The sequence below is a fragment of the Cyprinodon tularosa genome, unplaced genomic scaffold (assembly GCF_016077235.1).
Source record: "Cyprinodon tularosa strain WSP-4 unplaced genomic scaffold, ASM1607723v1 ctg1203, whole genome shotgun sequence".
Taxonomy (NCBI): domain Eukaryota; kingdom Metazoa; phylum Chordata; class Actinopteri; order Cyprinodontiformes; family Cyprinodontidae; genus Cyprinodon; species Cyprinodon tularosa.
In genome coordinates, this window is record NW_024038008.1 from 42,242 (window position 1) to 54,387 (window position 12,146).

Consider the following 12,146-nt stretch of genomic DNA (forward strand, 5'->3'; position numbering starts at 1 on the left):
GTTGCTATAGTAGTAGCTCGTTGCTTTAGTAGCAGCTCGTTGCTATAGTAGTAGCTTGTTGCTATAGCAGCAGCACGTTGCTATAGAAACAGATAGTTGCTATAGAAACAGCTTGTAGCTATAGTAGCAGCTCGTTGCTATAGAAGCAGCTTGTTGCTATAGAAACCGCTCGTAGCTATAGTAGCAGCTTGTTGCTATAGCAGCAGCTCGTTGCTATAGAAGCAGCTCGTTGCTATAGTAGCAGCTCTATGCTATAGTAGCAGCTCTATGCTATAGTAGCAGCTCGTTGCTATAGTAGTAGCTCTATGCTATAGTAGCAGCTCGTTGCTATAGTAGTAGCTCGTTGCTATAGAAGCAGCTCGTTGCTATAGTAGTAGCTCGTTGCTATAGAAGCAGCTCGTTGCTATACAAACCGCTCGTAGCTATAGTAGCAGCTCGTTGCTATAGAAGCAGCTCGTTGCTATAGTAGCAGCTCGTTGCTATAGAAGCAGCTCGTTGCTATAGAAGCGGCTCGTTGCTATAGAAGCAGCTCGTTGCTATAGTAGTAGCTCGTTGCTATAGAAGCAGCTCGTTGCTATACAAACCGCTCGTAGCTATAGTAGCAGCTCGTTGCTATAGAAGCAGCTCGTTGCTATAGTAGTAGCTCGTTGCTATAGAAGCAGCTCGTTGCTATAGAAGCAGCTCGTTGCTATAGTAGCAGCTCGTTGCTATAGAAGCAGCTCGTTGCTATAGTAGTAGCTCGTTGCTTTAGTAGCAGCTCGTTGCTATAGTAGTAGCTTGTTGCTATAGCAGCAGCACGTTGCTATAGAAACAGATAGTTGCTATAGAAACAGCTTGTAGCTATAGTAGCAGCTCGTTGCTATAGAAGCAGCTTGTTGCTATAGAAACCGCTCGTAGCTATAGTAGCAGCTTGTTGCTATAGCAGCAGCTCGTTGCTATAGAAGCAGCTCGTTGCTATAGTAGCAGCTCTATGCTATAGTAGCAGCTCTATGCTATAGTAGCAGCTCGTTGCTATAGTAGCAGCTCTATGCTATAGTAGCAGCTCGTTGCTATAGTAGCAGCTCGTTGCTATAGTAGTAGCTCGTTTCTATAGTAGCAGCTCGTTGCTATAGTAGTAGCTCGTTTCTATAGTAGCAGCTCGTTACTATAGTAGCAGCTCGTTGCTATAGTAGCAGCTCTATGCTATAGTAGCAGCTCGTTGCTATAGTAGCAGCTCGTTGCTATAGTAGTAGCTCGTTTCTATAGTAGCAGCTCGTTGCTATAGAAGCTGCTCGTTGCTATAGTAGCAGCTCGTTGCTATAGTAGCAGCTCGTTGCTATAGACGCTGCTAATTGACAGAGTGGTGGATCCAAGCAAACAGTAGAAAGTTCAGTGGAAGGAAAAAGTGCCGCCTTCACAGGTTTGTCAAGCAGAATTCATTGAGAATTTGTAGCAGCTGGAGTCAGAACATCCAGATCCACTTTACACAGGCAGGGCCTGCATGTAGAACCAGAACCAGAACCAGGATGTTGCTCAGTTGCCCAAGTCCTCTTATCAGATGAAAGTTAGGTTTCAATAGGTGTGGAAATCAAGGACGACCAGAATCAAAGATTCATGGAGGCCCTGATTTCGACCCACAAGCTGGACCAGTGACATGGTGGTTCTGGTTCCTACCGGAATCCTTCAGAGGATCTAAGGAGTCAAGAGGAAGATGAGAGACACCGGAAGCAACAATGGAGATGAGAAAGCAACCTGGGCTTCCATCAGACCTCAGCAGAACCCAGACCTGGTTCTGAGAGCATGGCGGTACTGCTCAGCACTCAATGCACAGTTTCCTGAAAGGAGTCAAACATAAGAGCAAACTCCCGGCGATGCTGGAAGGCTTCAGCTGCGCATCAGGTCCAAACTCACCTCCAAGCCAGCGTCTGTGATGGTGGACCTCTTGAGGCTGAGATAACGGACGCCCTTCTTGGACAGCGGGTAGTTGTCAATAAACTCACAGATGTCGAGGTCCGAAACGCCGACCAGGCAGAAGGACTGGAAGCCGCGCAGAGCAAAGGCCTGCAGGCTGACAAACTCCTTCTCTCCGTTGGGGAGGATGTTGTAAAGCTCCTTGGCGTGCAAGATGGGCGTCACACCCTCCCAGAACTTGGGCTGGTACAGCACCTTCCGCCACGTCTTGCACACCTGAGCCAGCACACATTTCTCCGCGGTGGTGAAGTACCACAGCAGGCGGTTGAGGAGCTTCTCGTCCAGGACCAGCTGCCGCTCCAGCAGCACAGGTTTAGGCAAAGTGATCGGGTGAAGGTGACGGAGAGACGGCTTCAGTCCCACCAGAGGTTTCCCCGGCTCCAGGTCGGACGGCAGCAGGGGGGCGGCGGCGTGCGGCAGGCCGGAGCCGTCCAGATGGTGCAGGTGGTGGTGGTAGGGGAGGGAGGACGGTGGAGGAGGCAGGATGGAGGGGACGGAGGAGGACTGGCATAGGCGGTTCTTAGCGGCCGGCGTCCCTTTGGTGATGCTGGCGCTGCCCAGTCCGTTAGGCTGGCTGGGGGGCAGCTTCACCATTCCATTGCGAGTCATGCAGGGAGACTTCAGCTCACTGGGGGTGGACATGTTCAACATGGGGAACCTGGGGGGTGGAAGCAGAGACAGGGAGTTTAGATTCTTCCTGGTGGGGATGCAGACTGGAGTGTTAATGGTAAACTGGTCTCTGTGGGTCTTTCTCCTGTCATGGATTGAGCACCTCCCACTTTATCAGGCTGGGTTTGAGGTTGGATTAGTTATGCAGATAAAAAGTCTTTTTCAATCAACCAATGCATATTTTTTCCAATGGTAAGTTTTTTTAAGTGCGTACAGAAATTTACTAAATCACATTTCTGGGCTGCACTAAATAACTGGTGATCATTTAAAGGCTTTTACTGGTGAATTAGTGAACAGATCTGATCTAGTTAAGCTGGAGTTCAGGATTTATGTCAGCTGGTTCAGCTGCAGGAGGCCGAGGCGTCTCATAGGGCTGCCTGCCTCTAAGGTTAGTCGTCCCTAGTTTACTACTTTATCTATTGGTCAGAAGTGACAGTATTTTAAAGCGAGGTTAGTGCCTAAATATGGCCGACTGTGTGACCAACGCATCAGAATCAGTTTTTCAATGAACGGGACTTTTTGCTCCATCTTAATGAGGAATAGATGTTAAAACGATCCTGTTCTGATAACGACCACATTCTGGGATCTATATGAATAAAGATGGAATATTTTCACACGCTTTGACTTCTCTGTTCATCAGTCTGGGGGGGAAACGCTGTGCGGCGGCTGGTTGTTGTAGCTGGCGCTCTGCACAGCCAACCGTCTTTATTTAAAATAGATTCATTTAAAATGATTTATGAGATTTGCTGAGATGCAAACTAATAAACAGAAATAATGACTGATGTCAGAGATATTGAATAAATCTTCTAATGGCTTACCATACATGAATGACATCCTCATAACGGAGGTCTAACTACTAATGCTGAAGGATTTTGATAAAAAATCTAAATTGTGATTATTTTAAACCGGTATTCCTTTGCACTAAGAACAACCATGTGGATGTTTTACTCCAGGTGTTTCATGACCTACTTGTCCAGAATCCAGCGCTGCAGGATTTTACTGTAACATCTGCATGACAAAGTTCTTACTTCTACTATAATGCATAGATCTAGGTGCTATAGCTGCAACTCTCTGTTCCCGTCTGAGTGGCAGCATGCCCACTTTAATCATATTGTCGCCACCTAAGGGAGGAATTTAGTGTCCTACTCTTGTTAAATGTATTGTGACTAAAACTGAGCGCCTCTGCGGTTTGAAATGACATTTTTCTAAATTATATTGCAAAAGCAATTGAAGGTTCAGTGGAAAGGTGTACCATCTGACCACATAAACTCTAACATACACTCTGAAAAACATAGAAACATATAATATGTTGATCCGAACAAAACGTTTCCCCAGGCCCTGTGGGAGGGGGCTTAATGTGTGCGAGGGCGGGGCTTACCGTCTGTAATTTCCATATTGGAATCATTGTTCTATTTCATCCCTACTGATGCCAGAGGCGGTGCTTCAAGCACTGAATGATCATTCATGCGCATGCGCAGGTCAAGTATTAATGACAACAAAGTCAGCTGTGACCTGCCGGGGACCCACGTGACTCTATATAGTCACGTGGGTCCCGGCAATCAATCCCTTTTGTTCTTCTCGCGCGCAGGTGTGTTGAGTACAGGAGTGTGGTCGTGTGAAGCTGGTTGCTTCTGTGTAGACCGCTAGTTTCCTGGCTGCTTGTTGCTGGTAGCCCCGTGACCGGGTTTGGTCGGAGCTGCGGGTAAGTTTCGCCCTCCAGGGGCTGCACAAGCTGCTTTCACCTTACCAGATCTGCGGTGATTGGTAAGTTTTCGTTCTTCTCAGCAGTAGTTTACTGTTCGCTTTGATTTGCCACGTTAATTTTGTGGCTCTTTTGACTCACGGTAGCGTTTTTGCTCGCGCTGAGTTGTTTTCAGTTTGTTTGCCTAAGCCCACCGGTAGCGTTTCTGCTCGCGTTGAGTTCTTCTACAGTTTGTTTATCTACACTCACCAGTGGCGTCTCTGCTCGTGCTGAGTTCATCTTTAGTTAATAATCGATTTGCTAGTGGCGTTTCTGCTCACGCTGAGTTTGGAACCTCTACGGGGGTTTTCCTACGACGGAGTCGCCAGTAGCGTTTCCTGCTCATGTTGACTTGTCATTGGTGGCGGGCTGATCACTCCTTTCAGCAGTATGATGCTGGATCATTTATGTTGCTCGACCTGTCTGGCTCCACTTCAGCCCGATGACGGGCATGACTTGTGTCCCTCCTGCCTCGGTGTGGAACATCTCCGGGAGGCGCTGTCATGACGCTTGCCCCAACTGTCGTGTCATGCCCCGGTCGGTCAGACTGGATCGGTTGGCTGCACTGGAGCAGCCTACCGACTGGGCGGGCGCTTCGCCGCGTGCTCATTTGCCGATGGAGAAAGCAGTGTGCAAACGATCTACTGTGGCTGCACCTTCGGTACCGACAAAGCGTGCTAGACGGACCGATGCAGGGAGGTGGCCACGAGAGTGGATCATCTCACTACTGAGCTGGCCCAAATGAAAGCCGTCCTCCAGTCCTTTCAGACTGCTGGTGATCGTGGCACGGCTCTCCCTACCGAGCAGGATGAAACGTCAGTCAATGACGGCGATGCTGTTTCTGTGGCGGCCTCTGGCACCCATTTCTGTGAGGACCTTCCGGAGCTGGGCTCCGGGGCCTCTGGGTCGGACTCCATTGCCTCCCAGGAGGATACAGGGGAGTCTGTGACATCCGCTATTTGAACGGCTCTTGCCCATTTACAAATTAGTGTTCCTCAGGCCCAGCCTACGGCTTCCAGCGCCTTCTTTAGGCGCAGTAGGTCAGAGACTGCCTTTGTGGTTCCTCCCTCGGCGGAGTATGTGCGGGAACTGCATGCTTGCTGGTCAGACACCAAGGCGCTTTCACATCTGACAACGGATGGCAGGGTCCTGGCAGCTATGCAGGAGGCACCCAAGGTTGGCTTGGGGCAGATGCCAGCGGTGGAACCGGGCATTGCCTCTCTTATTATCCCGCCTGATGAGGCCTTGCGGCCCAATGCCCGTTGTCCGCGTCCTCAGTGCCGTATTACCGACGACCTTCTCTGCAAGGCCTATGACTCTGGGGCCCGCATGGGCCGGATTGGGAACTCTCTCTCCCATCTTATGCTGGCCCTGTCTTCCTCCTTGGAATCTGTTCCGCTGGATCATGCCACGCAAGGCCTGGTTGATGCATCTCTGCAGGCCTTTGCTCATATGACGAGGGAACTTGGACGCACACTCTCCACACTGGTTCATGCTCGCCGCCAGGTCTGGTTGGCGCATTCACCACTAACTGAGCCTTGTAGGAGGACCCTCCGGGCCCTGCCTGTTGTCCAGGGGGAGCTTTTTGGTTCTGCGGCACTGGACGCCTTGGACCGTACAGCTCAGGCCTCTAGAACGAGGCAACAGCTGGCAGGGCTTCACAGACGTGATCGCCAGCCAGTAAGCACCTGGGCAGCTGTGGGTCCTTCACGGAGGTCCTCAGTGCCTTCTCCTTCTCCCACTGAGCCCCAGGGTCTGTTACCAGGTCGGAGATCGGTCCAGAGACCTGCTCTAGATCGGAGGAACAGAGCTCGAGACCAGGCTGGGACAAGGTCCTTTCATCCCTTTCGAGCCGCGCAGTCTGGCCGGCGTCCTCCCGGGCCTTCGAAGGGCCGGGGGGGCCGCAGATGATGCCTTAGGGCCGGCGGTCGGTTATTTTTCCCCGGGACAGCTCAGCTTCTGTGCTGCCCACACCCCGGACTTGTGGGTGTGGGTCCACCCTGTCCCGGGGGGTACCGTCTTCAATTCCGCCGCCGGCCACCTATCCCTGGCCGGGTCAGGATGACTGTGATCCACGACCCGGTGAAGGCACAGGCACTGAACCAAGAAATCTGCACCTTGCTGGCCAAGGGTGCTATAGTGCCTGTGGACCCCCTGCTCGATCCAGGTGGCTTTTATTCCATGTATTTTCTGGTTCCGAAGAAGACCGGGGGCCTGCGTCCAGTCTTGGACCTCAGAGGCCTGAATGTGTACTTGAAGGCCATGCCCTTTCATATGCTGACCACCAAGGAAGTGTTGCAGGCGATTTCCCCAGGCGATTGGTTCACTTCCATAGATCTCAGGGAGGCTTATTTTCACGTTCCGATCGCTCCGCCCCATTGGCGGTTTCTTCGTTTTGCTTTTCAAGGGAGGCATTTCCAGTTCAGGGTCCTCCCGTTCGGACTTTCACTGTCCCCCAGGGTGTTCACCCGATGTGTTGCAGCGGCCCTCTCTCCTCTGCAGGCACAGGGATTGAGGATCCTGCCATATCTGGACGACTGGCTCATTTGTGCCGCGACGTGGGACCAGGCGGTTCGAGATACTCGGTTAGTGCTCCATCATGTGAGATGTTTGGGCTTGCAGGTGAACATGGAGAAAAGCAGTCTGACTCCCTCACAGGAGACTGTCTTCCTGGGCATTGCCATGGATTCCATCTCAATGACTGCTTGCCCGTCACCCCAGCGGATGGACAGTATATTGAGCGTGCTCCCGGAATTCAGGCGCGGCATGGCGCTGCCTCTTGTGCGGTATCTTCGACTCTTGGGCATGCTTACAGCTGCGTCCGCCGTAGTGCCCTTGGGGCTGCTGTCATTGCAGCCCCTCCAGATGTGGTTGAACAGCTTGAATCTGGATCCCACACGGAACACTCATCGTCTCCGAAGACTTCGGGTGGGGCCTCAGTGTCTTCAGTCTCTGTCCCAATGGAGGGTGAGGTTGTTTATGACCACAGGGGTCCCGCTCGGTTCCCTCCCGTGTCGTCGGGAAGTTGTGTTTACAGATGCATCCTCCACAGGCTGGGGTGCAACCTGGCGGGGTCAAATGGCACAGGGGACATGGTCCCAGCGGCAGGGCAGGGAACACATCAATGTCCTGGAGTTACAGGCTGTACTTCTGGCTCTTCAGAGCTTTCTTCCAGGCTTGCGGGGGAAGCACGTGCTGGTGAGGTCAGACAACACCACAGTGGTCTTTCACATCAACCACCAGGGGGGAACGAGGTCAAGGAAACTGTTGTGTTTGACTCGACGGCTTCTGACCTGGGCAGCTCCACGCATAGCCAGCCTCAGAGCAGCCTACATCCCAGGGCCGGAGAACGTGCCAGCAGATTTTCTATCCCGTCAGAAGCCGCTTCCAGGGGAGTGGAAGCTTCACCGAGAGGTGGTGGAGTGCATCTGGAAGGTCTTTGGCAGGGCGGACGTGGACCTCTTTGCCTCAAGGGACGCATTTCACTGTCCCCTTTGGTTCTCGTTGGACAACAGCAGCCCTCTGGGCCACGATGCTCTGGCACACGACTGGCCCCGGACCCTCCTTTATGCCTTTCCGCCATTCAGCCTACTTTTTCAGACTCTCCTCAGGGTACGTCAGGAGGGGCACAGGGTTCTGCTGGTGGCCCCCTACTGGCCAGCGAGGACTTGGTTTCCTCTACTTTGCGAGCTCAGCTCCGGCTCGCCAATGCGTCTCCCCTCCAGGAGAGATCTTCTTTCCCAGATGGGGGGTCAGATCTTGCACCCCGAACCGGACCGGCTCCAGCTCTGGATTTGGCCCCTGCAAGGCCGGGGTCCACCTTCTCAAGATACACTGGGTCCATAGGGCATACAATGGCTAATGCATGGGCGCCGTCCACGCGAGCTGTCTATGCTAACAAGTGGACGGTCTTTGCGACCTGGTGCCGTGATAGAGGGCAGGACCCGGTGCAGTGTTCAGTTTCTGACATACTGACCTTCCTGCAGGCATTACTGGATCAAGGACGGTCTCCATCTACCTTAAAGGTGTATGTGGCTGCCATTTCCTGTTGGCATGTTGGGCTGAATGGTTGTTCTGTGGGCCGAGACAAGGATGTTGTACTGTTTTTAAGAGGCGCCCTGTGGCACCGGCGTGGGACCTTTCTCTTGTGCTTGAGGCTCTTCGGTGCCTCCCATTTGAGCCCCTGGCGTCGGCAGACCTCAAATGGCTCTCACTGAAGACTGCGTTCCTTCTAGCTATGGTTTCCGCAAAACGTGTGGGGGAATTACAGGCTCTCTCGATAGCCGAACCCTGCTGCCGGTGGAATCCTGATGGCTCAGGCGTTACACTGTGGTCTGACGTAGCATTTATTCCTAAGGTGTCACTGTCAGCAGGCAGCGCCCAGCATCTCCATCTTGCCCGGTTTGACTCCGGAAGTCCCTCTGAACCACTGTGTCCTGTTCGTGCCCTTGAGACGTACATCAATGCCAAGGCATCCTTCCGAAAGACAAATAGCCTTTTTGTTTGCTACGCTGGCTCACGGAAGGGTCAGGCACTTTCTAAGCAGCGACTTGCACACTGGGTTGTGGATTTGATCTCCAAGGCTTATGCCTTGCAGGACCGGCCACTGCCGGCGGGAGTGAAATGCCACTCTACAAGGGGCATGTCGACATCGTTTGCTGCTATGACTGGGGTGCCATTGGATGTTATATGCCGTGCGGCCTCCTGGAAATCACCTAGCACCTTTACTCAGTTCTACCGGGTGAATGTGGCTGCGCCCCATCCGCTTCAGGGAATCCTCGAGCAGCATGCCTCTACATCACATTAGGTGGGTGGTGTAGTCGTTGTTCCTTGAATGTTGCTGATTCCTCGTGACCTTGTTGATATGAGTCATCCAGTGCTTGAAGCACCGCCTCTGGCGGTCAGTAGGGATGAAATAGAACGAAAGTTACTACCATAACTACGGTTCTATGAATCCCGGATGACCGCCAGAGTGCTTGGTCCCTCGGAATCTCTGCTTTCGCGAGAAGATTGAGGGATTGATTGCCGGGTGCCACGTGACTATATAGAGTCATGTGGGTCCCCAGCAGGTCACAGCTGACTTTGTTGTCATTAATACTCGACCTGCGCATGCGCATGAATGATCATTCAGTGCTTGAAAAACCGCCTCTGGCGGTCATCCGGGATTCATAGAACCGTAGTTACGGTAGTAACTTTCGATCATGTTCTGCTTTGTGTTTTTAAACTTTTAATTAACTCTTTTTATCAGACAAAAAAAAAATATTGAATTTGAACTAAAACAGAAATATTAAATATTTCAATAAAAAGGGAACAAGCTGCCAAGAATCTGACAAATTATTTTATAACAATGATTTAGTGTTCCTCATACTGGTTGGTTTGACTAACTTCATGGGCTTAAAGTTAGCCGGATCACTGAAGACGCTGTCGCTGAAAACTAGAAATACTAGAGATAGAGCGACTGAGGGTGGATGTAGATTGATCTTCTTTAGCAGCCATTGATGGGGTCAGATAAAGAGATGCTGAAGCGTTTCCTCCGTCTGCTTCCACTCTTTATGTTTTCTTTCATTTCATTTGGTCTAAATGGAGACTTTTCTAGAATTTTACATCACTTTTCATTTTAGGCTGTAGATCCGGGAAGAAAAACCAACTTCACCAAAAACACATCAGTTATAATGACGGCCTTTAAAACCGACTGTTTACTTTTAACACTTGTTGGTGGTTTAGGATTATTTTAATGGCCTTTGCAGCTCAGTGTCGCATGTAGAGAATTTAAACCGTCAGTAAAAGAAGGCGGCCGGCTGGGAGCTCTAACCGTCGTAGATCGCGTTGCCTCGTCTCTCTACTGAAGCCTTTTCTAGAAATAAAGGTGTGTTTTCTGAACGGCCAGCGGTCAGCTGAACGGCTGGTTCAGGCAGCGTGGCCAGCCTGGTTCCCAGCAGTCAGTCAGGTGGCTTTAATGAGTTTCATTTAGAACTGGGAGAACTGGTTTGGCTTCATAATGGGACCATGCGATTCAACCTTAAAGTGGAGAAGATGAATCCATCACCAGCCACAGAAAACCAGCAGATATTTAACCATAAACTAACAGAAGTTTGGAGGAGGAGAAGTGGAACCAGAAGCTGAAGGCGAGAACTTTCAGACATTTACTCCTCGGCTTCATCAGATTAATCCATTATTGACATCATCAACTAGTTTAGTCAGTGATTAATTGTTAACTGGAGTTAATCGATTTGCAAAATAATCGTTAGCGGCCCTAACTTCCTCCCTTTCTAACTTCCAGTGTTTTCCTCCCTGCCTTAGAGTCGTAGAGAAGCGGCCGTTCCAACCGTCGCATTTCCAAATTCTCCCAGTGGTGCCCGACTTTACACCAGTGAATAAAGTGAATGTGATTGGTTGATTATCAAGGGGGCGGGATTGTTGTGGCGGAAGGTTTGCAAGCAAGTCTGGTTGTGGCCGGTTTGTCGGAAGCATCTTGCTAACCAGTTAGCATCTTAGTGCTAGCAGGTTCCCAATGGGAAATTCCATTGGGACCAAGTAGCACTAAATTGGTGACTTAGAAACGACGCTGTCAAGGAACGCTATGGACAGCGGAAACATGCAAGAGGAGGAGAGTTTAGTGTCGGAGGTCGTGGATGAGTCTCCTCCGTCATCCATTTTTTATTTAGAGGAGGAAAGCGGGGACGAAGATGTTGTGGAAGAGGACGCCAGGGCGGCAGAAGCTTGGTTTGGTGTAGAAGGCTTCCAGCCGTACATGTTTGAGCCCTTGCCTCGCAACGCTGCCAGTTCTGTTAGCTCTACGCCTGCCGAAGACACAGACGTCCATCCCCGTGAACACTGGGACGCAACTCAATGGGAAAGGAAAGGATTCTGATTTCAACCGCTGCGTATATTAGCTGCGACACATGAATCAAGATGCTATGACTGAAAACATTTGATTGACAGATGACCGTTGATATATGATTGGCTGAATTTAGGTGTTCGACCTTAAAGGACGGGACGGCGTAGCGCGAACACTGCCCTCTGGTGGTAACATGATCTGTTGTTTGTCTTCTTTCTCTGTTTTCTAAAACCTTCATCTCTACATGAGATCCTGTCGGCCTGTGATGGACTGTTTCCTGACCGAAGGAGAAGCTCTTTAGATGGCTGATGGGTGGATTCCAGCTTCACCAGGTGCTTTCATTAAAACTCAGTAAAAATGAAAGAAAAGCTGCATTTCAAGTTGTTTCCTATAAAAGTCCTCATTGAAGCAGAAAACATTTTATCAGTTCTTACAAGCAGAGTGAGAACAAAGGAGTCAAAGGGCTGAAAGCATCATCAGCTGCTGAATGCTGAGCCTTTCTTTTGTCTCTTTCAGCAGAGCAGAACAAAGCATTGGATGGAAAAAACAACATGGTGTGAATGAATGCTGGCCTCATCCAGCCTGTTCTCTGTGACCTCACAGGCTGCTCTGTTATGTAACCTGCTGACTACAGACCTCCACACACAGGGAGCTATCTGCTACATGCAGCTAATCATTCAGGGTATTCAGGAAGTATTCAATCATCTGCCATGATTCCTGTTCTGTGCTGCTGATGGAGACCGGCTCTGGATCCACTGTAGCACAAACTAGGCTCCGTTACATAATGCAGCGGCTAGAGCTGCTACAGCAACTCCCTGAAAGGCTGAAACCAACCAACGCGACGTCAGACTCGCCCAGGAAGGACAACCTGCACCAGGCTGCCCAGAAAATGACTCCGCTCTCTTTCTCTTTCTCTGTGGATTGTTCATTTCCAGCTAGAGCTGTTAT

At 50.7% G+C, this 12,146-nt stretch overlaps 1 protein-coding gene across 1 annotated transcript in view; it reads right to left on the reverse strand.

The window, feature by feature from the left end:
* The window catches only part of fbxl16 (F-box and leucine-rich repeat protein 16), a 72,084-nt gene that overhangs the window by 34,536 nt on the left and 25,402 nt on the right, over positions 1 to 12,146 (reverse strand). The window contains exon 2 of the mRNA XM_038274576.1: positions 1,891 to 2,608. Within this exon, the coding sequence (XP_038130504.1) occupies positions 1,891 to 2,601 (711 nt within the window). The 5' untranslated portion in view covers positions 2,602 to 2,608. The remainder of the gene's footprint in view (positions 1 to 1,890; positions 2,609 to 12,146) is intronic.